Genomic DNA, 25,615 nt, shown 5'->3' on the forward strand with positions numbered 1-25,615 from the left:
TAGAAATGCAATACAATTCAATTTAATTGCCACACCTTGAAACGTGGTACAATTTAGAACTCAACAAGATTCAATCCAATACATGTAAGCATGACAAAAATCATAATTGGTGACCAAAATCGGAGAAAAATAAGAAGATAAAGATTTGACACAAGTAAATATATCAGGAAGGACAGTGATATGAAGAGCAGGTTCAGGTGATGTGGCCACAGTCATTTTGAGTTTGCAGGACCTGATTTAAGGCTACACCAGGCAATGGCATAAATAATTAATAGACTGGCTTTGCTATTGTCAAATTTATTTGAAAACTTCTCCGAGTGCTGCAGAAAAGCAATTAATCTAGCATGTGACGGTTAATTTAGCATCATGCCCCCAACCGAGTCACGCATTGACTTGCCGTGGTGCAAGTTGCTAAACCCTGGAGTAATCTGTTGATATACAAGGTGAAAGCAGAATGGGTGGTAAGCTCATACTGTAAGGTCTACATTGTGATAACAGCTAAGAAAATTAAGCAAACAAGAAATGAAGTGCAAAGTTAAATTGATAAATTGATAAAGTAAACTTCCCTTAATCAGTCCTGTTCTTTGAATTGATCAATACTCGACATCTACATCTCATTTATAAAACTTCCACGACGTTTTTGCACAGCCATGGTGGGTTATCGAGACCTTTTTCATCTCTGGTGGTTTGTTGTCATTTTGCCTGCTACGATGAATGCGAGAGTGGAAAACCACATCGTGATTAATCTTGCGTAGAAACGCATTGCACATCACCCCGGTGTCAACTACCATGGACAGATCTTTACCTCCACCATCAAAGGTGGATTGAGGTTATGTTTTCACCCTTGTTTATGTCTGTTGACCTGCTCGTCTGTATGTCTGTACGTCTGTCTGTGAGCGGGACATCTCAAAAAAGTTATGAACGGATTTGGACCAAACCTGGTGGACAGGTTGGGTGTGTGACAAGCAGGAAATGATTCGATTTGGGTGAAGATCCAGATCCAGATACTAGAATTTGTTGAAGTGATTCTTCACCATTGAGAGGTAGGGCCAAAAACGATATATAGCATGATATCTCAAACAGTTATGGGATGGATTCGGAAAAAAACAAACAAAAAAAAACTTGGGTGAGTTGGTTAAGTGACAAGAACAAGCCAATTACATTTTGGTTAATGTACGGATGTAGATCTGGCCTATCAGTGGGATACAAAAAGTAAACTGTTCAGCCTGGTGGAGGTATGCATTCCACCGAGTGCAATTATACTTCTTTCTGAGGTGCTTTTGTGGCTGATCTTGTCTTTGTGCTTCTTCAAGAATAGTGGTTCCATTACAAATTAAAGTCCACCACTTGCTTTCTGTGTCGGAATAGCGACATGTCCCGGATTGTAACCCGAGGAATAGAAACAGCTTCAGCAGCACCAACGTTCTGTATCGAGCATAGTTCATGATCCGATGTTACTTGCTTGTGTTTTCCAAGCATTTTGGTCAGTCTTGCATTTTTTTTTTCGTGTATCATTCAGTTCATCTAAGTATCACTTGTATGATGGATGGCCGATCCTTCTTTTTGCTGTTTGAAGTTCGCCAAACAATATCACTTTTGGAATATGATCTACATCCATTCTGACAACATGTGCCATCCATTGTAACTTGGTTTTTTTCAAAAGGCATTTCATCGATGTACTCTTGGAGTTAGCTCAAGTTAACACCTCCACAAATAATTTATAGTTGTACCATTTGATCCAGAGGATTGTCTTCAAGCATGTTGGATGAAACTGTTCCAGCTCTTTGACATGGTGACTATAGAGCGTTCATGTTTTGCACCCATGCAGAAGTGCGCCAACTCCTATTGCATTGTACCATGAGATCTTTGGAGCCAAAATGATGTCAGGGTTCTGCCATACTCATTGTCAACAAGTATGGCAGAATCACGGCACCCGGTTTGCAATTTCTTTATGAAGTTGAGCATCATTTGAAAGAATACCACCAAGATATGTGAAGGCATTAGTTGTCTGCAGTGGTTCTCCGTTGAAGGTGATGACTGAACCTGTGTGGGTGCTACCACCAGGAGACTGGTGCATAACTTACATCTTTTAATGCTGAGAATGAATCCAAAGTATTTTGCATGAGTGATTTAACCAGTTTCGGTGATGTAATGGTTGGAGCTCTGAATCTGGGAGGTTGGTGGTTGGAACCCTGGCTGAGTCATACCAAAGACTTAAAAAGTGATAAGTGCTGCTTCCTTGCTTGATGCTCAGCATTTACAAAAGGATAGAGTATGGACAAACAACCATAGCGGAGGCTTTGATGGGCCTAATGGCCTCATCTTGCGTCCAAGTTCCTTGTGAGGGGACTCATATTATTATTATTATTGCAGGTCTTCCTCTGTGTGCGCAAACAAACCCTGGTCATCTACTAATAGTAGTTCTCGTATCAGTATATCAGCTGGTAAGCTTAGTTTAAGCACACAATCTGGAGAGGTTGAAAAGTCCGTTTTTGGCACTATAATTCTAACTTTGATGTATGTGCTATTTCGATTTTCTGACAACGCTTCATTTAGCATGGCCGAGAAGAAAAAAACAAAGTGGATTGGTGCAATTACAAAACCTTGCTTCAATCCAGTTGCAATGGGAAAAATTTTCAGAAAACTTGTCACCTGCACATACTTAGCCAGACTTTCCATCATGTAATTGTCAAATAATAGATACAGTCTTTGTCGGACACCCAAACCTGTCAGGATCTCCCAGAGTGCTCTCTTGTCCGCAAGGTTGAATGCTTTGGTTAGGTCCATAAACAGCATAAAGCCTGAAATTTTGTTCAATGCACTTTTCTTGCAGGTGACAGGTGGGAAACACGATGTCGATAGTGCTGCGTTATTTGTTTTTTTCCTTTTCTTTTTCCAGAAGCCACATTGAGATTCGGATGCATCACTATTGAACAAATTGTCACTGGTTTTCTTCTGTACGATTTTTGCCAGAATTTTTCCGGCGATGGTGAGCAACGAGACACCGCATTGGTTTCCGAAATGCAATCTGCTCCCTCTGTTCTTTGTAAATGGCAACAATCAAAGCATTTTACAGCTATTGTGGGATCATTTCATCGTTCCAAATATGCATGTATAACTGGTGGAGTCTGCAAAGTAGTTGATAGCCTCCTTGTTTTGTAGTCATGAAAGGCCTTGGGTGGTATGCCTTATTTGCCCTGGGCTTTACTATCGCACAAGATTGTTACTGCTGACTGTACTTCTGCCATATTTAGAGGCATGTACGCCTGTGCAATCCAGGATAGTACTGGTACGTTGCAGAATTAAATCGACAGACTCTTCATTGATGGTCGAAGGTGTGTTTAACAGTTCACAGGTATTCTTTGCAGTGACCAAGGAACGCTGTTCGTTCGGTGAGCAGCTGACTGAAGTTTACAGATTGTACAGCTATAAATCCTTTTGTTCCTGCTCCATAATGCCATTTGACAGATTGATAAAAGTTTTTGGAGTCATTGCTATCTGCATAATGTTGAATTTCAGCTGCTTTTTTTTTTTTTTTTGCTAAACCAATCATTTTCAAGCTGTCTGATTTTGATTTGCACTTGTGTTTTTTTTTTTCACAGCAATTTAATTCATTTTTGGTTGTAGGAGTTTTGCGGACAAGCCGGGCGTAGAATATGCTCTGAATTTTTTGTGCAGTAATGGTTGAATCATCTCAATGTTTTTGAAAAAAAAAAAAAAACAGTCAGGATCCTTATGCTTCTCTGTTCCAAACAGGGTTTCTGTTGTGCCACGATTGCAGGCTCTCAGTTCTTCCCACTCTTCATTTACTAATTGAAATTGTTTTCCATCAGACTCAGCCAATTTGTCGTTGAGTTTGCGAACCAGCTCAGCTTGAATGATTGGGTTCACGAAAGCACAGACGTTTAGGCTTTTTACCGGCTTGAAGTCGTTCCTATTTACTATCGGCTTCAGAGGGATCTTTAGCTTGATCAACAATAACTGGTGGTCAGTTTGGCATTCTACAATTTTCATAGACCAATTGTACTTTGCTTGCATATCACATTTTTATATGATGATCCAAAGCTTGTGGAGGAGCTTGCACATATATTACATATAGGGCAAGGACATTAGGAGAAATCAGTGTACTTTTGCATAAATTATCAGGACAATAAGAACTAAAGTACTAATTAACATTATAGGGGATTTCAACCTGAGATCACCATCTTGAGCTAAATGCCCAGATTTGAATACTAACAGGCCAACCAATGTAGGATCTATATCTATGGAACTAGTTCAAAGCCTGGCTCTTGAAAATAAACCATGGAATAAATGACATATCCCGCTTAACATCTCTTCTGAAGGACAGAATACTCCACAGTGGAGTGCAATCATATTGGCGACGCAACAAAACAGCCGTTTTTGTCGAATAAATTTCGCCTCGTCATCAATCAATCCCAGAAGCAGAAAGGAAAGACTGCGGCCAATGAAGCTGTTCCCATAAAGATAATTCAGGTGGCATGTGATGTATGATTCAGACTATAGATTCGGTGCAGTGCCAACCTGCCCGGGCTTCGCAGGCCGTGTGTGTAGGCCTCAGGGGGGTGAGATGTTCCATTGGCATGTGGGTTGTCAGGTGGAATGGCATATGGAGGGTCACAGCCTGGCACTGACACGTTAATCCGAAGAATAGATCCTGTGAAATCACTGGGGAGAACGTTTGTGAGGTTAAAAAGAAAGAGCATCGAGTTAAAATCTCATGCTGTAGTTACAATGAGGATGATGCTTGTGTTTAAAATTACAGGATGTAGTTACAGTGATGAGGTGAGTTTACCAGGGAAATAAAACAACAATGGGCATAGTTAAACGTTAGATCTCATGTTACAGATACGAAATTGGGTCGGAGGGTTATGTGATAAGTGTTAACACTGGGATTAATGAAGTCACATGGGAAATCGCAAGGGCTCAGGGCCATACTTGGAGTTTTGGTTCAATGTTGGGGAGTTCACAAAGTGGAGAGAATGCCACCATCATTTTATTTCTTAGTAATCCTCTGGTCGTAGTTGCAAATCAAACTCTCTGACAATGTGAAACTTACTGTGGCACTCACTGGTAATTGCAATTATTTCCACATAGGTCATGGAAGGTCTGTATCCAAGCACGCTTGGCATCATAGACTAAATTACTGCTGTAAATGTGACCTTGTGACCCTGACTCTCCATGCGAAATCTCAATGACCTGAGCAATCTATGCAGCCTCTTAAAGCGGTGAGGCGTTTATAACATTAGGGACAATGGGTCGGGGCAAGGGAATAAGTGTGTCGGAAGATTGCCGATAACTTCCAGCAGTGGCCATTTGAACCATTTGGGAATTGGGAAGGCCATTTGGGCTCAAATTATGAGCAAAGCCTTGCTGCTTTTCCACTGCATGTGGGAAAGAGTGAGGCGAGAGCACAATGAGTGACTATAAGCATTTATAATGGCTGCTAAAAAGATGGTTTCAAAGATAAATCAGTGAGTAGTCAGGTATTTTTTTTTTCAACTGCTCTCCACCAAGGTTCCAAAGGAAAAAAAAAATACTCAAATGTGGTTGCAGAAAGCTCAATCATCGCCAACAGGTGTCAAATGAAAGATGTTCACACTTGGTGTTTAATGTGTCCTCGGTTTAATACCGCCTTACATGATCTAAGCCAGAGAACAATTAAAGTATTATGTGCTAAGCTGCGATTTGTATTGAATATTTGGTATCCAGTATGAGGAAATGAACGAGCAGCTACCTTAGTCCATCCATCTCCTCCATGTCATCCAGTGTGATACGTCCATCCCCCAGCACCACATAAAGCAGACCATCTGGTCCAAAGAGCAGTTCCCCACCAAGGTGTGCACGTCTCAACTCTGCCACATCTAATATGCGACGCTCTGAGTTCCTCGATACGTGTCGCCAAGACTTCCTTAATAGAGATCAAAACAAAGGATGGATCACATTGATGTATATCCATTTGCACAAACAGCAACCCGAAGGTCCCTCTTTTGAAATATGATATCACCACATGTTTTTGGTAGTCATACAAAATCAAAAAATCAAATTTCTGTCTGTTCAGTTCTCTGTAAATGTGTCTGTAAATTATAAAGCAGTAGGATTGTGAACTTGTATCGTGTGTGTGTGTGTGTGTGTGTGTGTGTGTGTGTGTGTGTGTGTGTGTGTGTGTGTGTGTGTGTGTCCTCCATAACTCTAAAACTATAAAACCTAGCAGCCTGAAACTCTCCATGCAAACTAAGAAAACTCCAAGGAAGTGCAAGAATGAAAGATGGATGTTTGGGTTAATTAAAACACCCCTTTTGAAGATAATTAATGACCTTATTTAATTATATCCTTTATCAGGTGCATCCTCGGTCACTGGTCTCTATGGGGTCTTCAGGCATATCCTTGGTAACTTCGCTGGGGTCTGAGGCCGCCATGTTTTTTTGGTCTGCTCAACCATGCCTTAACTTGGAACAGGCCGCAACGATTTCTTAACGATAGTTATTATTACTTTTTCATTTTCTTCATTCATGTTATCGAATGCCTGTTCATCATAGCTACAAATAGCTGTGTACATTACAACGCTTATAAACGCCCGGAGAAGTCAGCGTTTTTTGCTTTATTTCATTTCCGCACATGTCATCACTGTGAGAATCTCTTAAACTAAACAGAATTACAAAATTTAAGCTCCAAAATCGAACTTACAAGCAGTTCACACTCATAGAAAAGTGTTCATTTGTCCAATTCAGACATATTTGATATTTTGGGTGTCTCTGGAGTCCAGGAGGTGTATGTTTAATATGGCGGTTCGGTGATCACTAATCGGGTGCCAAGTGAGCTGTTTCTTATCAACCGTTTCATTGGAATGCGAAAGCCACTTGGCAAGTGCTCTCCAAGCTGCTTGGTTGTTAGTTTTGGTAAACGTACCCGTTCTTTCAATGGAACATCAATGAGACGTATGTTTCTGCCTGTGTTGGGCCCTGCGGTGGGTGCCACGGGAGAAGTCTTATCCGCTGAAAATGTGTAATTTTATTTTTACAGGACATTGTTTTGTTTTTCGTTTTTGTGCGATCTCCTTTTAATATAATCCACCACTCACTTCGACATCGATACATAGACAAAAACAATAAGGTCCATCTGACCAGGTGTTTGCCATGATCTGGCTGTGAAGGCATATAACCTACAGAGATCGACATTTTGTGTTCTGGGCCTTGATATATTTTTCAATTGAATTTTGTGAATTTCTCACTTCAATTCCTCTTTCAAAGAACTCCATTTAAAGGTAAATTTTTGTGTTTGTCGTTTTTATGTCCTTTATGCGTGTGTACATTTGTGCATGTGTGTACGTACAGTGTATAAACTGTATTACCACAACGGCACTTTGCACGTGTGTGTGTGTGTGTGTGTGTGTGTGTGTGTGTGTGTGTGTGTGTGTGTGTGTGTGTGTGTGTGTGTGTGTGTGTGTGTGTGTGTGTGTGTGTGTGTCGGCATATGGGGTTTCAGAATGTGGAATGGAGTCCTCCCAGGGCGGGTCAAAGTATCCACCTTTATTTCGGTTAGGGGTCACGATTCACGGACCAAGCTGTGAAGTTTTTTTGTTCTCAAAGTTTTGTGCTGACGGTTCTCTTCAGGATCATCACTGAGCCCGGGACAGCTTCCAACTGTAGTTTGTTTGTAGTAATATTCCCACGGATGTTTTTTTAATATCTCTGTGAGGTTCGTAGTCATCATTCCAATAGCTCCAAATTTGGCATTCTTTATCTTCCAGGATCTTTTCACTTCATTGTTGAAGTCTTGGTATTTCGTCATTTTCTTGATTTCTGCATCGTTTAGTCCAAAATCACTGGTATCAGCCCCTCAATTAGCAATGCCTTCCTTTTTTTTTTGTACCGAAGTATGATATCTGGTTGCAATGCTTTGTTTTCAATGTTCATGCTCAATGGGATCATTAGGTCAGACGTGAACAGCACTTCCATGTTTTCAGTGATTGCTTTTGGTTCATGTTCCCGCTCATTTTCTGGAACGGGAATATTAAAGTTTTGCAGATGTGCAAGCAGATTACTTTACAAACTCTGTTGTGTCATTGTTTGTACAGCTGTTCTGACATGATTATTTTTTTGTGTTCGGTCATTAAGCGTCATATCATTCTCTTTGCCAACACCACCTCCACCCATCACTTGTCTTTCATTTTTTTTCCTCCCCCCCCACCTCTCTCTCTCTGTCTGTCTGTCTGTCCCCTCCTCGCTCCCCCTTCCTCATAAACTGCAGTACTCTCGTCCCACACCTCTGTCTGTCTATGTCTGTCTGTCTGTCTGTCTGTCTCGCTCTCTCTCAAGCACATCCACCCCCTCCTCACACCCCTCACTCCCTCCCACAGTCTATAGCAATGTTTAGTGAGGTGTTGCTCTCCCCACCAAACCCCGCCCCACCTCTCTCTCTGTCTGTCTGTCCCCTCCTCGCTCCCCCTTCCTCATAAACTACAGTACTCTCGTCCCACACCTCTGTCTGCCTGTCTGTCTGTCTCGCTCTCTCTCAAGCACATCCACCCCCTCCTCGCACCCCTCACTCCCTCCCACAGTCTATAGCAATGTTTAGTGAGGTGTTGCTCTCCCCACCAAACCCCCCCCCTTTCTCGCTCTCTCTCCTACTCCTTCCTAGCTCTCCATTCTTCATCCTCTCACTTACATCCCTCCACACCCATATCCATATATATAAAAATATATATCTCCCCCCCCCCCCCCCCCCCCCCCACCCTTATTGTACGTGTCAGCAAAGCAACGGTTGTATTTGCTCGTGGTAAAATATGTGTGGAAATGCAGAGTTGGAATCGTTGAGTTATTCAATTCTTGGGTAGTGACATCACTCAAAGGGACATATTAAAAAAAAAATAGAGAGCAAAGTCATGGGTGCAAATTACAAACCTGTATAATATGATCTTTACCCTGAAAGAACATACAGCATTGGGAAGAAAACATACAAGAGATTTGCCAGAGACAGTTTTATACAACTTGTCAGGTTGATTTTAAACTCCACATTTAATTTTTAATATTTCCTTGTTGCTGCTTGGTAGGCCAGCCAAGTATGCTGCCATGTTTGAACTCATCATACACCTTACAGTAACAGTACATTTACCATAAAATTTACAATACATTTTTAGTTTGGATCCGAATGTGGATTTGGCTTTTGGAACTGAAAGTTGTGCACTGTAGAAATGCTAACCTGGAGACGGTGAACTCGGAGACACGCAAAATGTGATCGTGTGGACCACTACCCCAGGCATCACCGCGTGTTGTGTACGACACATACAGCTTTCCATTTCGTGCAAAATCTGGATGGAATGCCAAGCTGAGCATGCCTCGTTCATCCCCTGCCTGACACACAACAGTTACAACAATAGTCATCTTACTTCAACTGACTCATTGATTAAACTGCCTGAATGTAAATTTGCATTTCAAATGCTAGTGACTAAAATGGCTGGTTTTCTGGATATAGATACTGATCTCTGAGCTAATTCTCATGTCAACATTGGCAGAGGGGAAGCAGTGCTATCAAGCCTGTTTGGACTATGCTGTTCATCTAGTGCTAATCTGCTGCCTGCCTGTTTTGCAACCAGCAGGATTGAGCATGTGATTAGGAAAGCAGCAAAGCAATGAACTACTCATGATTAATTGCTCTTCCACATGCCTCCAGGGAATATCCTGAGTGTAGAAAGACTTCTGGGTGATGGAGCTACAATTTGGATCAACTGGAATGTTGTACCATTTTGAGATTTATAAACGTACAAAGTAGTGCAGAAAGACAACCCATAAATCTAAGAAGATAGTCTTCAACCAAAAGAGACAACGTGAAATGGTTAGATGTCATCACCATACATGAGCAGTTATTTTAGGGATTATGACCACATCGGCAAAACAAAATGGTGATGGAAGGTGAAAAAAAAAATCTGATGTTAGGGTCTGGGGTGAATACAATTTAAGAAAACGAGAGGAGGAACAAACACCAAAAGTTGCATTTAGCTGGCACACCTGACTCTTTCGAGTGGACCCGACTGACGTCACATATCTAAGACAAGTGAGTGCCAGAACCAAACACAAAATCACATACTGTAACTAAAGAAGAATCAATCACAGGAATCATCAAATTTGATCAGAGAGAATATATATCTATGAATGTGTTTTGTGTCTCGTACGTTAGAAATGACCTTTTAAACTTGCTGAGTTATCGAGTCGAACACGATGGAACAAGATTTACTGTATCAGCACTGGCCAAATCAAAGTTCATCAGGATAGATATCCTGTTTTATCCAGAAATAATTTCATTCAAATGAAGTCACTAAATTTACCAGATTTCATTTAAAATGAGAAGTGTTAAATCATTTTTTTTTTCAACAATTGATTGAGAATATGGAAGTATTCTCACTCACATAGAAAGTTACTTGTCTCAATCCTGATATTTACCAGTCCATAAATCGATAAACGAACTTCCTGGTTTAATCAGATCAAAAAACATTCCAAGAGAGGATGTTGCAGCTCTGGTTTAATTGGATCAAAAGAAATGAAATGCACAAAAGGATAAAAGAAAACTGATGACAATACAAAAAAAAAGAAAAAAAAAAGCAACATTAAGATCCTGTTACGAGTTCCGCTGGTTCGGATCATGAGGGGGACTTCTCGGACCCGCTTCTCAACCGATGACCCTGAAGCCGATGAGCTGCAGATACCTCCACAACACAACAGTTGCTAAGCAACCACAGATACCGTCCGAGACGATTAATTTAGGAAGGATCATCGCGTCCAAATCTCTTCGTTACCTTTCCGGCAGATTCATTGCCCCAGATAAGACCTGCGCTCTCAATGCCCCACTCTTGTCAATCAGAACGGCCGAATGATACCATCAGTGGGACGTGGCTCTTACTAACCATCATAAAACTGTGAGGCAGAACTCTTATCCACCAGAATTTACTTACTTTGGCTAACCAATGGAGGAAAAGACGATCAGGCAGGTTGGAAACAGTTTATAAAAGATTTGGCAAAGTAGGTATTTTCAAAGCTAAAACAGTGTCACAAAGAAAGATCTTATCCCTAATACGTAAGCCCCTTGGTCAATCATTTCATCTCGAATCTACACACACAGGCACCTCAGGCATTCTGCGAGGAGGAGAGAAGAAAGATTGATAGACAGAGAAGCAAAGTAGGTGGGATGTGGTGTCGACCCCGACTTCACACGTATGTGACAGGACGGCTCACATGGTAACGGATAGGGTGTGTGGTATGGGTGAATGAGAAGTGCGGTGTATGTGGGTGCGTGTAATGCAAGTTCTGAAAAGAACTGTTGTGGACTCAGTTGACACTCCACAAACCCATGTTGAGTCAATGAGGTGTGTGCTCTGGAAGGTGCAAGGGTGTAAGATGCATGTGTAAGAGGTGTACGGAGAGAAGCAAGTTCTGGGGAGAATCACTGTTGACCTTTTTTATGCTTGAGAGTTTGTGGTTGGTTCTACAAGGCACAAAGGAGGCACTGTCTGTAGCGAGTTGGTGATCACGCCTGGGAGCCCGTGTCTCCACCCTCTGTTCGCCCACTGCTCTGCGCTCATCCTGGTGCGTTCTCATCATGTTCTGCAGGCACGGAACTTGGCATGGTTTACCTTAAAGCTGCTCTCAAACCAGCTGACCTCTCGAACCAACGTGCCTTGTATGCCCGCTTTTCGTGATCCAGCCACGCCAATTGGCTAGCGCTCTGCAATCCAGTCATTATGATTGGTTCCAGGGATGTGATGGGCAGGGCTTCTGGTACAACTTTGGCAGCTGTGGCAGCAGGGGATAACACTGGGAGCACTAGTGGGTTGGCAATGCTGTGCGAAACATATTAGATGTTTGCTATTGAGATGTTACTGAATGGATTTGTGTGGTTAGTGGCATGTTTTGTGGAGTGAATGTGGTACATGGCTGGAATCTGTAAAGAGTTGTGGTGTTTGAGAATGCATTTTGAGAATACGTGTTTGAGAATAAGGTTTGAGTACAGAGTTGGAGAATGAGGAAGAGAACAATGGAGATAATTCGATCTACATTCACAATGCATCTGTTGCTTAAACCAATATGAGGGGGAGAGGTAATTTAGCTAAACAAAATTGCTACAGATTTCACAACACTAGGGAACCCTGATGTATTGGAAGTGCTTCCTGGGGTCTTCCAAAACCACATCAATACTTTAACCTTAAAAAAAAAAAACAAGTGAAATCCTTCAATACAGCGCGTGTGGTGAAGCAAATGAGTACACTAATGTTAAAATATGCAATTTATGCTTTTTCAGTTGAAAAACAATAAAAAAGCGTACTGAATATTTGAAATGTAAAAATCTTGTTACTATTGTGATAAGCACCTTTATATATAACAGAAGGAATGAAATTGTTCGATACAGCGTGGCAGGAGGCCGCAAAAGAATGATGGCATAAGAAGAACTTAGCTTTTAGCATTCGGCGATCGGCAGGAAATGCGATGGTGGGCGGAAATGACGTCTTTCGGCGCCAAATGCGATGGTGGCGGAAATGACGTCTTTCGGCGCGAAATGCGATGGTGGGCGGAAATGACGTCTTTCGGCGCAAAATGCGATGGTGGGCGGAAATGACGTCTTTCGTTCGTTCGTACATGAGAGGGGGCGCGTTTCTTGGTTTTTTCCCGTCAAGCAATAAATTAAATGTTTTTCACATATATAACACATTAGTTTCACAAATTTCCATTGAAATACTCGGGTATTTCCATCAATTCTCGCTATTTCTGTCTAGGTTACGCACTGCATCTACCGGACGGCCGTCATTGGCTCTCTTTTGGCACATGGGGGGGGGGGGACACCGGAGACGTGGTAGACACCGGGGACATTTCAAAGTCGGTGCAATTGTATACAGCGCACGCGCTGTAAAAAAATCTACCCATTGTGCAGTCATAGATTGTCTGGAGAGACCTTTACTTGTGATTCACCATTTAAGTTCCCTAATAAAGTGAATATAAGTACAACTTTTGAATCTTGTTTAGTGTGCAAACTTTGACTTTTCAAAGATGAATATGGGTGTGGTCTGTGGTGGCGTTGTGATAACGACATATGACTGACCTCCCTGTGGTTACAAGATCAAATAAAACTGAGTGTGAGAAGTACGACCAGGCTCGTGGGGATGGGTCTCTCTTTTAAGACATGTGGTACTAATGCTATGTCTTTGTAGGGGGTGCCCCATTAACACAGGTCCAACACCCCTCCCTCAGATTTTCTCCACAGTGCATGCGGCTCACTGCGTGCGGCACGGCCCTCTCAGGGGATTCTGTTGGGGTCGGCGACGGGCATTCCACCGGAAACCTCAGACTCCTGACCTGGGTTAGCCTAGCCATATGTGGTTAACTGCTGGGTTGTTGCATGCTGGATGCTGCCAGCATATAAATCTCAGTGAACACCATGCCCCACACTCTTCCGGGCAGATGGTCTTGCCCCCCACACCAGTTGTGCAGATCCGGTGGAGTGGATCTGGGCGCGGGATTGGCGTTCGTCGCAGGGTACCACAAGTGAAGCAATATTGGGATAGTTCACGGTCCCAAACTGCGACGGACGTCCACTCCAATGGTCTGGAGCTTCAGTCTTCCATCTCTGCTCCGTGGTGATCAACACCTGAAATGCGTTGGGTGTGGAGGAGGGGGAGGGAGAGGGGAGGACAATGGGCCAGGCCCCTTAAACCATGGCAGGGGAGACATCGAGCCGGTGTCGACCCCCCCCCACCCCCACTCTCCTATGGCTCCAGTGAATAAGCCAGTCACTGACTGGGCATCCTGTGTTGCATAAAGTCATTCCTTGGCATACCTGAACTCTATCCACTTGCAAGGCCTTCATCTGCAGCTTGAATAATGTTCTTCCCTCTGGGCTGGTGTCCCTGCTTCTTCACACAAACACTTTTTAAAAATGAATCCAGCAGTGTGAAGAACTTGAATCCCAAGCATCTGGTAAACCAGTTAGTCTCACATTCCCATAAGATTGTCAATAGTTTGGGTTTACTTCTTAACTTGATTTTTAACTGCCAATCCAAGGCTTTACAGGCAGAACATCACATAATTTAGTATGCGGTCCTTTGTAGGGCACATTAAATCAGCATTCCTTTCTCCTCGCATTTGCTTGTGGGTAATGAATATCCCCATGATGTCTTTTGAAAAGAGTAGGGCATTATACTCCAGCAACCTGGCCAAATTCTACATTCCTGAATTAACCACTGTGGGGGGGGGGGGGCACAGTGCCAGAAGCAGCAAAGCATCACTCCCAGAAATTATGCAAACTAGCAACCAGACGTGCCTCCAGATAGAAACCTGAAACCATGTGTTTAATTCCCAGGAAGGCAGCCTTATCAGCTGATGTATAATCTCATCCATGTGTTTGCCAGTTTGAGATGGGAAGCTGCTCTTGGATTGGGATTTTTAGGGGGGGGGGCCCATCTGAGGTCACTTCAATGTATTGTTGGCTCCTCATAATTTGGAGTTACCAATTGCGGTTGGAACCCTCTCTCCTCTTCACCAATATCTGATGACATCTACCATTAACAACAACAACCTTTCTTTATGGTTGCTCAAGCAACACAGGACGGCCCCCTTTTCTTTGCACCATATACTTTTTGCAACATCTGTAGCCTTTACGCAAGCCTTTAACTCAGTGAACCTGCTTATTCAATTATCCAAACACCATATTATAATCATTACAGATACTTGGAGAGTTGAGACGGACGATTCTCATCTCCAGTGTTCCAGCTTCCAACTTCACCACTTTTTTGAGTGTCAAAGCTGGAATCTGCACTCATGTTTGCTCATCGATAGTAGTTTCTCAAGGCCACAAATCTAAGCTCTCTAACACTGTTTTTCAGCTTCTGTTATGGAAATTCTCTATTTGCCATGTAACTCAATTCCTCTGCTGTGTCTATCTGGTCACCCAACACTCTTGACATGTATTACATGCAGTTCCACTGCATGTTCCTGTATTAGTGCCTCAATAGACTCCCCAGACGATTGTGTTATTTCTGTGAGCCACTGCTTCATACCATTCCAACAACATCCCTCCAAAAAAGTGTTACAATTTTCCCCATGCATTGGATGCTGCTATCCTGTCTTTATCGATTTGGTATCCAGTATGAGGACACCGAACTGAGATGGCCTAAAACAGTTTATTCAGGATTTCCCTGCAAAGAATCATATTTATCTTCTGATCCTACCTTAGCTGCAACTATAATCACGAATACAATGCTTTTTGGCATGACTTTCTTAATCCCTCATGCGACCACACCTTGTAGAGGGGGAGGTCAGGTATGGGAACATGCGCCGGAGCAGCGAGTCGCTGCGTCCACTTTCTGCCAGTACTCCAGGGGCCTCCGTCTGGCCACCCTCCGGGCAGATGCCTTGCCCATCCCCATCTCCTTTAGATGCTAATCAACCTGCTGCAACCATGAGGCCTGTGGTTGGCCCATTGGCCTCCTCCACTCACAAGACTCCATCACTGAGAAAATCTGGTGAGCAGGATCAGCATCAGGAAAATGAGCTAAATGACAATACAGCCGCAGCTGATGCTCACGGACTATGTAGGTAACAAATCTCATTCAAGTCTCTTCTCAAAGGCTAATCGGTGGACTTGGTATTCCAACCGCTTGTTGGACAAAAAGTCCGACCAGCGATAGCCAAGGTTTCTCTGAAGAGACCTGGTACCAAAGGAATTAAGTCTCCATCTCAGATCCCTGGACAGAGTCCAAATCTCACATCCACAGAGCAAGACTGGAAGCACCAAGGACCTGAAGACTCGGACATTCGTCCTCCCGCACAGGTACCGGCAGTGCCACACCCCATTATCCAGTGAATATCTAGGATATCTAGAATATAAAAAGGATATCTAGAGTGTCCGCAAAGATGACTGCATCATCTGCAAAATCAAGGTCAGCGACCTTGGCATTCCCAAATGATGCACCGCAGCTTGATCTCTCCAACATCCTCCCCAGAATCCAGTCCATACAAGTGCTGAAAAGTGTGGGGGCCAGTACACACCGCTGACAAACTCCAGTAACAACTGGAAATAAGTCAGAGATGGTATCACCACATCTCACAGCACTCTCAGTACCAGAGTATAGTTCAGACATCAGATTGATCAGTTTTGGTGGTACCACACGAAGACCAAGAATCCTCCGGAGGGCATCGCGATTCACTGAATCAAACGCTTTATAGAGATCAACATAGGCTGCAAGCAGCCCCTGCCGAAACTGTCTACGTTCGGTAAGGACCCGAAGAGCAAGGATATGGTCAATCGTTGACCTCTTTGTTGTATAGCCTCTGGACGCTGGTGCTCAAGCAGATGGTGGTGAACCCGAGCAAGAATTTTCCAAGCAAAGACCTTGCCCGGCACTGAGAGCAGCCTCACCCCTCAGCAGTTGTTGCAGTCTTGGCGATCACCCTTCCCTTTCCAGAGAGGGACAACAAGGCCCCTCTTCCAGTTAGTTGGGATGATGCCTGTGTTCCAAGCAGAGAACACAACTGCATGCAATGACATCAGTACTGCATTTTCACCAGCCTTGAGAAGTTCAGCACAGATACCACAGATCCCAGGAGTTTTACCCCATTTCAACCGGTTCACCACAGCCTGTGTTTCCACAAATTAAGATGGACCACAGTTGATTGGAGGGTCAGCAATCGGGATTGTAACACCCCTGACATACAACTCGACAGCTGGTGGATCAGCCTGGTACAGCCACTCAAAGTAATCGGCCCAGTGGGCCTGCACTTCGGACTCCTCTGTCAAGAGTCCACCACCTCCTGCTCTAACTGCAGTACACCGAGGGCGGGCTTGGATGAACGCAATGCGTGAATTCCCTTGTAAGCAGGATGAGAATCACTTGACCACAGGTGATGCTCTACCCCCTCACAGATTCCTCGCACATAGGCCTCCTTGTCCACCCTCAGTGCACGTACAGTTTTACGCCTCAGCTCCCTAAACAGCTCAGCTCTGCCATTTGGCCTGGCCCTGCGACTCTGGTCAAAGGTATCCAGTGTCCCTCGAGACAAAATTCTTCTTCACCGTACGGTGAGTTCAAAGACATCCACCGGCAACATCAAGGATGATGGTCTTGAAGGCACTCCACAACTCTTCAGGATCCACCAAAGCACCCAATCCCCCCAAATCTCCACTCAGCCTGTTCGCAAACTCCTCAGCTACCCTCTCGTCCTTGAGCTTGCCAATACCCAGCCTAGGCTGGGATGGTACCATTCTCCTGGATTTAAGCTGAAACTTCAGAGTTGCGACAACAAGTCTGTGGTCAGTATTGGGGAACTGAGCACTCCGGTAGACCCTGCAGTTCTGGATCATCCTCCAGTGACCATCAATGAGCACATGGTCAATCTCCCTTGCCACACCGCCAGCGTTGGAATACCAAGTCCAGCGATGAGCCTGTGAGCACTGAAACCATGAACCAGCCACCCTCAGTCCTTGACTTCTTGCAAAGTCAAGAAACAGTGCTATTCTGGTTCACAGTTGCAGACACATGGGGACCAACACATGTCACATAACCATCCCTAACATTTCCAGTCACACACACACACACACACACACACACACACACACACACACACACACACACACACACACACACACACACACACACACACACACACACACACACACACACACACACACACACACACACACACACACACACACACACTTATTAGTATGGAAGATAACACCAGTATCAGCATAAAGCATGACCCTGACATCGTGGGCATAGACACCAGTTGCACCTCCCAAAGTCCTTTAGTTTCCAAGTTATTGTGTAAAAGGCGATTTTTGATAATATAATAGCAGCAGTGGCCATCTTGGAAAACTCCAAATCCTGGTGTCATAGTTCAAGCACCTCCTTGAATTATGTTTATATATATCCTAATTGACAACTGCACCAAATTTGGTGCTTTGCTCCCAAATTAAATTAGTTATCCATGCTTGTTGTTTGCACCACAAAACGGTGTGTTACGATTTTTTTGCTAAGCAACTGGACTATCAGCTTCCTTGTCGGATATGCCAATATCATTGAGAGCTATTTATTTCACAACAAAGGAGAGAGAGGTGAGAAGCAGGAGCACTGCTCCATATGTGAGAGCAGTATTCAATTGAGTTACAGAGAAAAGCTATGTAGGTATGAGACAAATGAGAAGTTCAGATTTACCAAGGAAGGACTTGGTGTAATGGAAGACATCAAGTACAGTGAAAATTGGACAGCACAAATCGTAATGAAGATGCTGTTCTGAGACAAAATGGAACAATGCATTGAGTAAAGGTACTTTGAAAAATACTAATGCATGGGGATGGACATTTTAGGAGTTTTACAGCTTTGTGGGGACATCATCATCCTGATTATATATACTAGAAACACCCGCTCCCTATGGGAGCCGTCAAGGGGGACATGTTGTTATATGTATGCCTATTTTACTCCAAGGGGTCCCTGGATCACAGCCAAAAAATGGTTGCGATCGGTTCAGCCGTTTTTGCGGTACCTGGGAACAGACAGATGGACAGACAGTGAATTATAGTAAGAAGAGAGACTATATATATATATATATATATATATATATATATATATATATATATATATACACAGTATATATATATATATACACAGTATATATATATATATATATATATATATATATATATATATATATATATATATATATATATATACATATATACAGTATATATACAGTATATGTATATACATATATATATATATATATACATATATATATATATATATATATATATATATATATATATATATATATATATATATATATATACATACTGTGTGCCCAATGGCTGCCAAAAAAAATGTGGGATTTTTTGTGGGAAAATGTGGGATTTCAAAATTTGAATGCAGTTAAAGCTATCAAACTAATTAGGGTGCTCAGATTGTATGGTATCAACATTATAAGCAGTAAACATCCTATATCCACCTATTTCAATTAAAAAATATACATAATAACTACTACATGAAGCAATATAGTGTCTGTATGGTTACATCATCTTACTTAGTACATGTCTAGCCTCTGGTTGCATAAATATCATGTATACCTCATGATTAGGTTAGCATTGATGAAAGCCTTTATACTATTGTACATGTTTCAGTATATAACAGTATATGTAATCTTAATTAAAATGCACAAATTCAGGAGTGCACACTATGCAAATATAACACATTAATATTGGACTTTCAAAACACTTTAGTTTTTTATTTAAGATGTTATAACACAAACTGGTTACATTCTAGAGTACAACTATCAGTGCCAAGTGGGCTTTAGAACATAAAATATAAACAGTATTACTATTATGGAGAAAAAAAAATCATAAAATAATTTCCCTAGCATTGAATTATAAATAACATGTGAAAATAAATCTGTCTTACTTCGGTGAGGGCTTTAATGCTACAAAGTGAAAATAGCCCTATTCATATGCAAAAGCACATAATATATAAATGTGATACCATACATGATGCCAGGTTCAATGGCTGAACAAAGCAAAGTCATCATAGCACCCATGAAAAAACTTTATTACAATTAAACTTATTTACATGGTTTATGATTTAACAGATTAACTCCTTCAACCATATAATACATTAGGACTGTTTCCATTTATTTCCCATCACCACTAACACCATCACCCTGACCTGAAAGGCAGATCACACTGATCACCCACATTACAATTTTCTTTGTCTGCACTGAGACAGTTTTTTTCCAATTTTTCCAAGCTGGAATTGGTTTGTGACAGCTTATTATGTCCTGATTCAAGGAGGGCCTGAGCTGCACAAATTTCTACCATTCTTTGACATTTTGATGCCAGAGCTTTCTTCAGATGTTCATTCGCTTCAGCCACAAGTTTATCAGCTGTTTTCAGGTCAAGTTGAAGTCTGTCCTTCTGTTCCCTGAGTTTTTTCTCCTCTTTTTCTTCAGCTTCTTTTTTTAGCTTCCGTTTCCCCATCTCATGTTTTGCATCTCTATCTGCTTTGTATTTCCTATGTGCTTGGCACACTCTCCAGCATCGATTTCGTAACTGGAACTTGGCATGGTTCACCCTTTCCATTATGGGTCACTGCATCTTTTATGGTTCTCAAACCATTCACAGCATTTTCACTCAGATGGGTTCTCTGTGAAGTGACTGTTTTTTGTTCAGTGAAAAACGCCTTTCAACATCAGCCTGTCCATGTGATATGGCCAAAACAACTTTCACAAACTGTCCAAGAATGGGGTACTTCTCTTTGCCAGTTGAGGTCTTCACATCCAACACTCTGGCCCAATATCTATCAACTCTCTGATATGAGCCTCCTTCCTCCATGAACCAGGATTCATTGATTTCATTCTCAGCCTAGTAAAGCATCCATTCATCACCAATTTGATGTATGTCTTTATCAGAAAAGATATGAGGAAATTTCTGGGCAGCTGCTTTGATAGAATCCATTGATTTCTCCTGCTGTCTCATCAGTGGATGTAAGAAACGTAATCGCCTCAGCAAAGAATTGTCCAGTGGAAGGCGATTAATCAAATGCTTTGCGACAGCAGCATATGCATCCTTGACATCTGAGAAGAAACCAACTTTATCCAATGGAGTGATGTTCTTCTTTGGCAGAAGCTGTCTTGTTGATTCACCAATGGCAATGCGGTCATTGGATAACATTGGGTCCTTCTTCATAATGTCAGTATCAAGCAAATCTTGGCCTTCTTTGTCTTTTATGACTTCACATTTCAGAAATTTCTTAAGTATGTTCTACAAGAGATCTGAGAGCTCTGAATAAAGGACATGTATGAGTGGCTCTTGAGACTGGAAAAGAGTGAGGAACCCATTAAATGCACTGGTAAGGTACTGCAAGAAGTACAATCTGAGCAGGGTCAGGTCACACAGCTGTTTTCTAACGTCTTTGTATCTCTGACTCGAGATAAGCAGCTTCACATTTTCTTTTGGGAGGAAAACAGTGAAGTACTCAACCAAACTTTTCCATTGCTCTATCACTCTTTCCAATACAGGGCCAATGCTCAACCATCGATTGCTAACATAGCGTAGAAGAACATGGTTCTCCACCTCCATCAAAGCTTGAATTTGGGAGTAGTCCTCTTTACGTGATGCCGTTTGATGGAAGAACTTGAATAGCTGATCAAGAAAACTGTCTATGCCCCACGATTCTAGAACACCCATTGCTTTTCCAAATGCATTGTGTACTGTGTGTATGTTGCATGATCCTACATCAACAAGCCCATGGGAACCTGCAGCCTTGCAGTCTGCATCCATTTTTTCCCATAATGCTTTGTTTACATTAGGTCCATCCATTCCCAGCATAATCATGTTTTTTAAATCAAGACCATCTTCTTCCAATGCATCTGAAGGGGTGTCCCTAAGAATTTGAGCTGTTGCATGACCCAACATCTTTGACTTCAGGTAGCATGTGTCAATCAATCCATCATTCCAAAACCGAATATGGATATCTAGTTGCTTTTTCATCTGGTCATTAGTAGTTTCATCTAACAAGATGGCATAAAATGTAGAAGTGTTCCTAATCTTTGTAACAAGATCTTCATGAAAGAAAGAACCAAGTCCATGTGAGACTACATATGAGACTTTACTACAGTTAAGTTTCACATCCCTTGCAACATCACTGTCGGCAAACATTTCTTGAAATGTTTCAGCTATCTTATCACATGATCTGAAAAATAAATTGTCTTGTGCAATTTTCATGACCCATATAGCTTCTGCTTTTGAAACTTTGTCCTGGTATGAAAGAGACCATTTTTGGGATGCTCCAGAGGTTGATGCTTGTGACAAATATACCCCACCTGACCCAATTTTCAGCTTTGACTGTCCAGATGCAATTGCAGTTTTAGCCACTCTAATATGCTTTGTTCCTTCAGCATGTCTTTGCAGTTGATAAACACCACCATTGCTAATATCAATGTCTTTCTTGCATAACGCACAATGAGCTTCCTGGTCTGATTTCTTTTGTACCCACTGGCTTAGCGCATGCCCGTTCTTGTCTACACTATTCATCCAATTTTCATTAAATTTTGTTGTATGTCGTGACATTTTGATGAATTAATAATATGTTCTCTTGCTTGTAAAACAGATTATACAGCTACACCTGTAAGCAGGAAAGCAAATAGGTTAAGGAATTGTATATACATGTATATGCCAAGCAACAATCCAATATACATGTATCATGAAAGGGAAAAAAACACCTTATATGCAAGTTAAATTGTTGTGAATGTTAACATTACATGTACTAGCATTACCAGTATTCCAAATAAGTACCTCAAATGGTACATCTTTTAATAGCCATTTATAAATATGCAATCACAATATGGTGTTGTCTTACACTTTCAGCATTAAAAAACCATCACAGACACAGTGAACATGATGATGAAGAGAAATGTGTTATTTTATAACAACCATGATATCCATCAATTATTTATATTTATTACCACAGCAGAAAGATTTAAAGTGCATTAAATGACACCGAAACAAATGCTCCAGAGGCCAGGGGTGCAAAACCCTATCAGATTTTTGGGTTTAACAATGCTAAAAAATCTGCTGTAGCCATGACAATTTTTAAAGGTCTGACAAAAATGTGGGAAATGTGGGATTTTTTCAAAAATGTGGGAAATGTGGGACCACTGGGCACCCTGTACACACATATATATATATATATATATATATATATATATATATATATATATATATATATATATATATATATATATATATATATATATATATATATATACTGAAACGCAAAAGAAACTTACCACTTCTTTGAAATGTAATAAAATTGTAACAGTTCAAAATAAAACAAACCAACAATCGCAAATTGAAATATTGGCATTTTATTGATGACATGTCAAGTTTTTGAGCAAGATACACCATCTCATAAGTTTGTTCTATAGTACAGAACAGCACAGGGTGCAATGTCAGTCCCCTTTCAATAGCATGTGTGGCCACCATTGTTTTGGGTACAGGCAGTGCATCGTCGACGCATACTGCCTACCAGTCTTTGGATGGATTGCTGCTGGATTCTGTCCCACTCAGTCCTCAATGTCTGAAGCCATCTGACTTAGGACCATCTGCCTGTCCTGCCTTGCAGTGGTGACTCTTGGCCTCCCTGATCGAGGTCTGTCATCTGCAGAGTTGTGGAGGGTGTCCCTGTCCACCAGGGCCGATATCGTCTGGTGTGAACAGCCAAGGCGACGTGCCACCTCACGGTAGCTCAATCCGCCTTGCAGTATGCCCAAGGCACACTGCCATTGATCCCTTGACAATCGTAGCATGTTGATTGAAATGCCCATTTTGCACTGGCCTTTTTAAAGCCAATATCAAGACATCACGTGCAGCTCATTACAATCATCCCGTACCCCGTGGCTAATCACTGACAGTCAAAACGGCTGTTCAACAGCTGTGCTATGAAGTGACCATTGAAGGTTCAAGTGACCATCCGTGACCGTTTTGTCTGACAGTGAGGACACTATTGTCCACAAATGAGTTAATACATTTACTACACGCAGTGTTATTGTTGATATTTGAAGGTTTAAAAGGTGGTAAGTTTCTTTTGCGTTTCAGTATATATATATATATATATATATATATATATATATATATATATATATATATATATATATATATATATATATATATATATATATTGTTACGTTTGAGGGGGAGGTATGCATTCAAAGGGTAATTAGGATGTTTAATTAGGTATGCCATGCTGTTCGAGTTTACCAGGATCTCGATGTAATAAGTAGCAATTCAGTGGTGATAAGTTGTCTAGTAAATGTTCATTTCTTCAAGGGGGGAAATGATAATTGTCACGTAATTAGATAGGGACACGGGATAGGGAAAGTGTGTCTGCGTAAACCCCTTTTGATATTCTCTGGTGACTGGCCGTGACGTCACAGGACAGTGCAGCGGATGGCTCCGCCCCGTGATCACGATTGGCGGAAGGCGACGGCGGTGGGCCAATAAACGGCTCGATTGGAAGTGACGAGGACAGGAGGATAAAAAGGTTCTGGTCGGGGTCGAAAAGAAAGAGGAAGAAGATCAGGACAAAACGATCGTGTTTTTTTGGTGTGGAAGCTGTTGCGCGGAGAGCGTCCTTGTTGTTGTGCTGATTCGATCGTGTTCTTCATCGTGTCTTGGAGCCTTGCTGAGCCTCGTGCCTCACCTTGGTTGGCTCTGGGGTTCTGCTGACTCGGAGTACGGGGGTCGAACGGCGGGCGGACCTGCCTCCCTCTCCTGCTCGCAACTTGGTGCCAGAACTGGTTCCCTGGTGGCTGTGAGCGGACTTGGGCCAAGACCAGGAGGTCGACAGCACCACGGTTTCTCCTGCCCCCCTGACGAGAGCAAGGCCAGCTCGTTTGACGCCGATCCAGGGACAGTTGCGTCCACACCACGGTCCAGCCTGACCACCAGAAATAGCTACGTTTTGTGTGTGTGTGTGTGTGTGTGTGTGTGTGTGTGTGTGTGTGTGTGTGTGTGTGTGTGTGTGTGTGTGTGTGTGCTTGGCGCCTTAGAGGGCTTGAGATCTGTATATTCATTGGAATTGTCTGTGTTTTTCCCCACGCCCGATCCCACACCATCCCGTCGAATCGCCCCGGATCCCTTTTCTTGCCGAGTCTTGTTATTTCTGGTTAATAGTAAAAACAAATAAACATCATCAACTCAGTGAAAAGTGACTCGTACCACCTTCCTCGTCCCGTTTGCGGTAGAGCGATTAGAACCGCCATGTTTGGGTTATAAATAAATAAACCGCCTCCATCGTTTCGGCTCATTCTACGTTGGCGGGACTGTTCAAGTCCCGTGGACGTCACATTGGTGTCAGGGTGTTGGATGTTCGAACCCCTCTAAATTATATTTGGTATTGGGAGAATATACCAAGATTAAAATTTCGCCACGAATTGGAATATAAAATTACTACAGAAAAGCACGCGAGCGCGGGAAAATTTTGGTGGGATTTTTCAAATTTAAATTAATTGGTGGCAAACGGGACTTCTGCACCATGGCGGATGTGCAGATGTTTGAGGAGGAAGGCCACGTGTCTGGCAGCGAGTCGGGGGAAGAAGGGAGAGACGGGGGTAGGGTTGGAACCTCCCCCATTCCGAGCGTGGACCGTGCTTCATCACCCGGAACGGAGCCGGCAGTGCCGGAAACCAGTGCGATGACGATCTGGACAATGTTGGAACGTTTAATGAGTGCAATTACAGCACAGGGGGCAAAAATGACGGCACAGGGAGCACAAATGGCAGAAATGACGGCATAAATGGAAAATCAATTTGTGACACAGAGGGCAGAAATGACAGATCAATTGAGGGTAATGGGGGTACAGTTGGGTGCACGGATTGATTTAATGAGGGATGAATTGGGGGAAAAGATGGAGAAAATGAAAACTGAGATGCAGGATTTGTGTGGATGTTAAATTGGGGGAAATACAAACTAAATTCGAGGCTACATTGGAGGAAACAAAGGTAGAAATTACATTGGAGGGGGAAAATATACGAAAAAAATTGGTAGATAAAATTGATGCAACGAACATTTG

The 25,615-nt window shown here is 42.3% G+C and overlaps 1 protein-coding gene across 1 annotated transcript in view; it reads right to left on the reverse strand.

Moving 5' to 3' along the window:
* Positions 1–25,615, reverse strand: part of LOC147017900 (hedgehog-interacting protein-like) — a 221,263-nt gene that overhangs the window by 113,812 nt on the left and 81,836 nt on the right. The window contains exons 5-7 of the mRNA XM_085896963.1: positions 9,220–9,371; positions 5,756–5,929; positions 4,543–4,686 (exon numbers count right to left, since the gene is read on the reverse strand). Of these exons, the coding sequence (XP_085753089.1) occupies positions 4,543–4,686; positions 5,756–5,929; positions 9,220–9,371 (470 nt within the window). The remainder of the gene's footprint in view (positions 1–4,542; positions 4,687–5,755; positions 5,930–9,219; positions 9,372–25,615) is intronic.

The sequence above is a fragment of the Eptatretus burgeri genome, chromosome 10 (genome assembly GCF_056783735.1).
Source record: "Eptatretus burgeri isolate ZD-2024b chromosome 10, Ebu_testis_v1, whole genome shotgun sequence".
NCBI classification, from domain to species: Eukaryota; Metazoa; Chordata; class Myxini; order Myxiniformes; family Myxinidae; genus Eptatretus; species Eptatretus burgeri.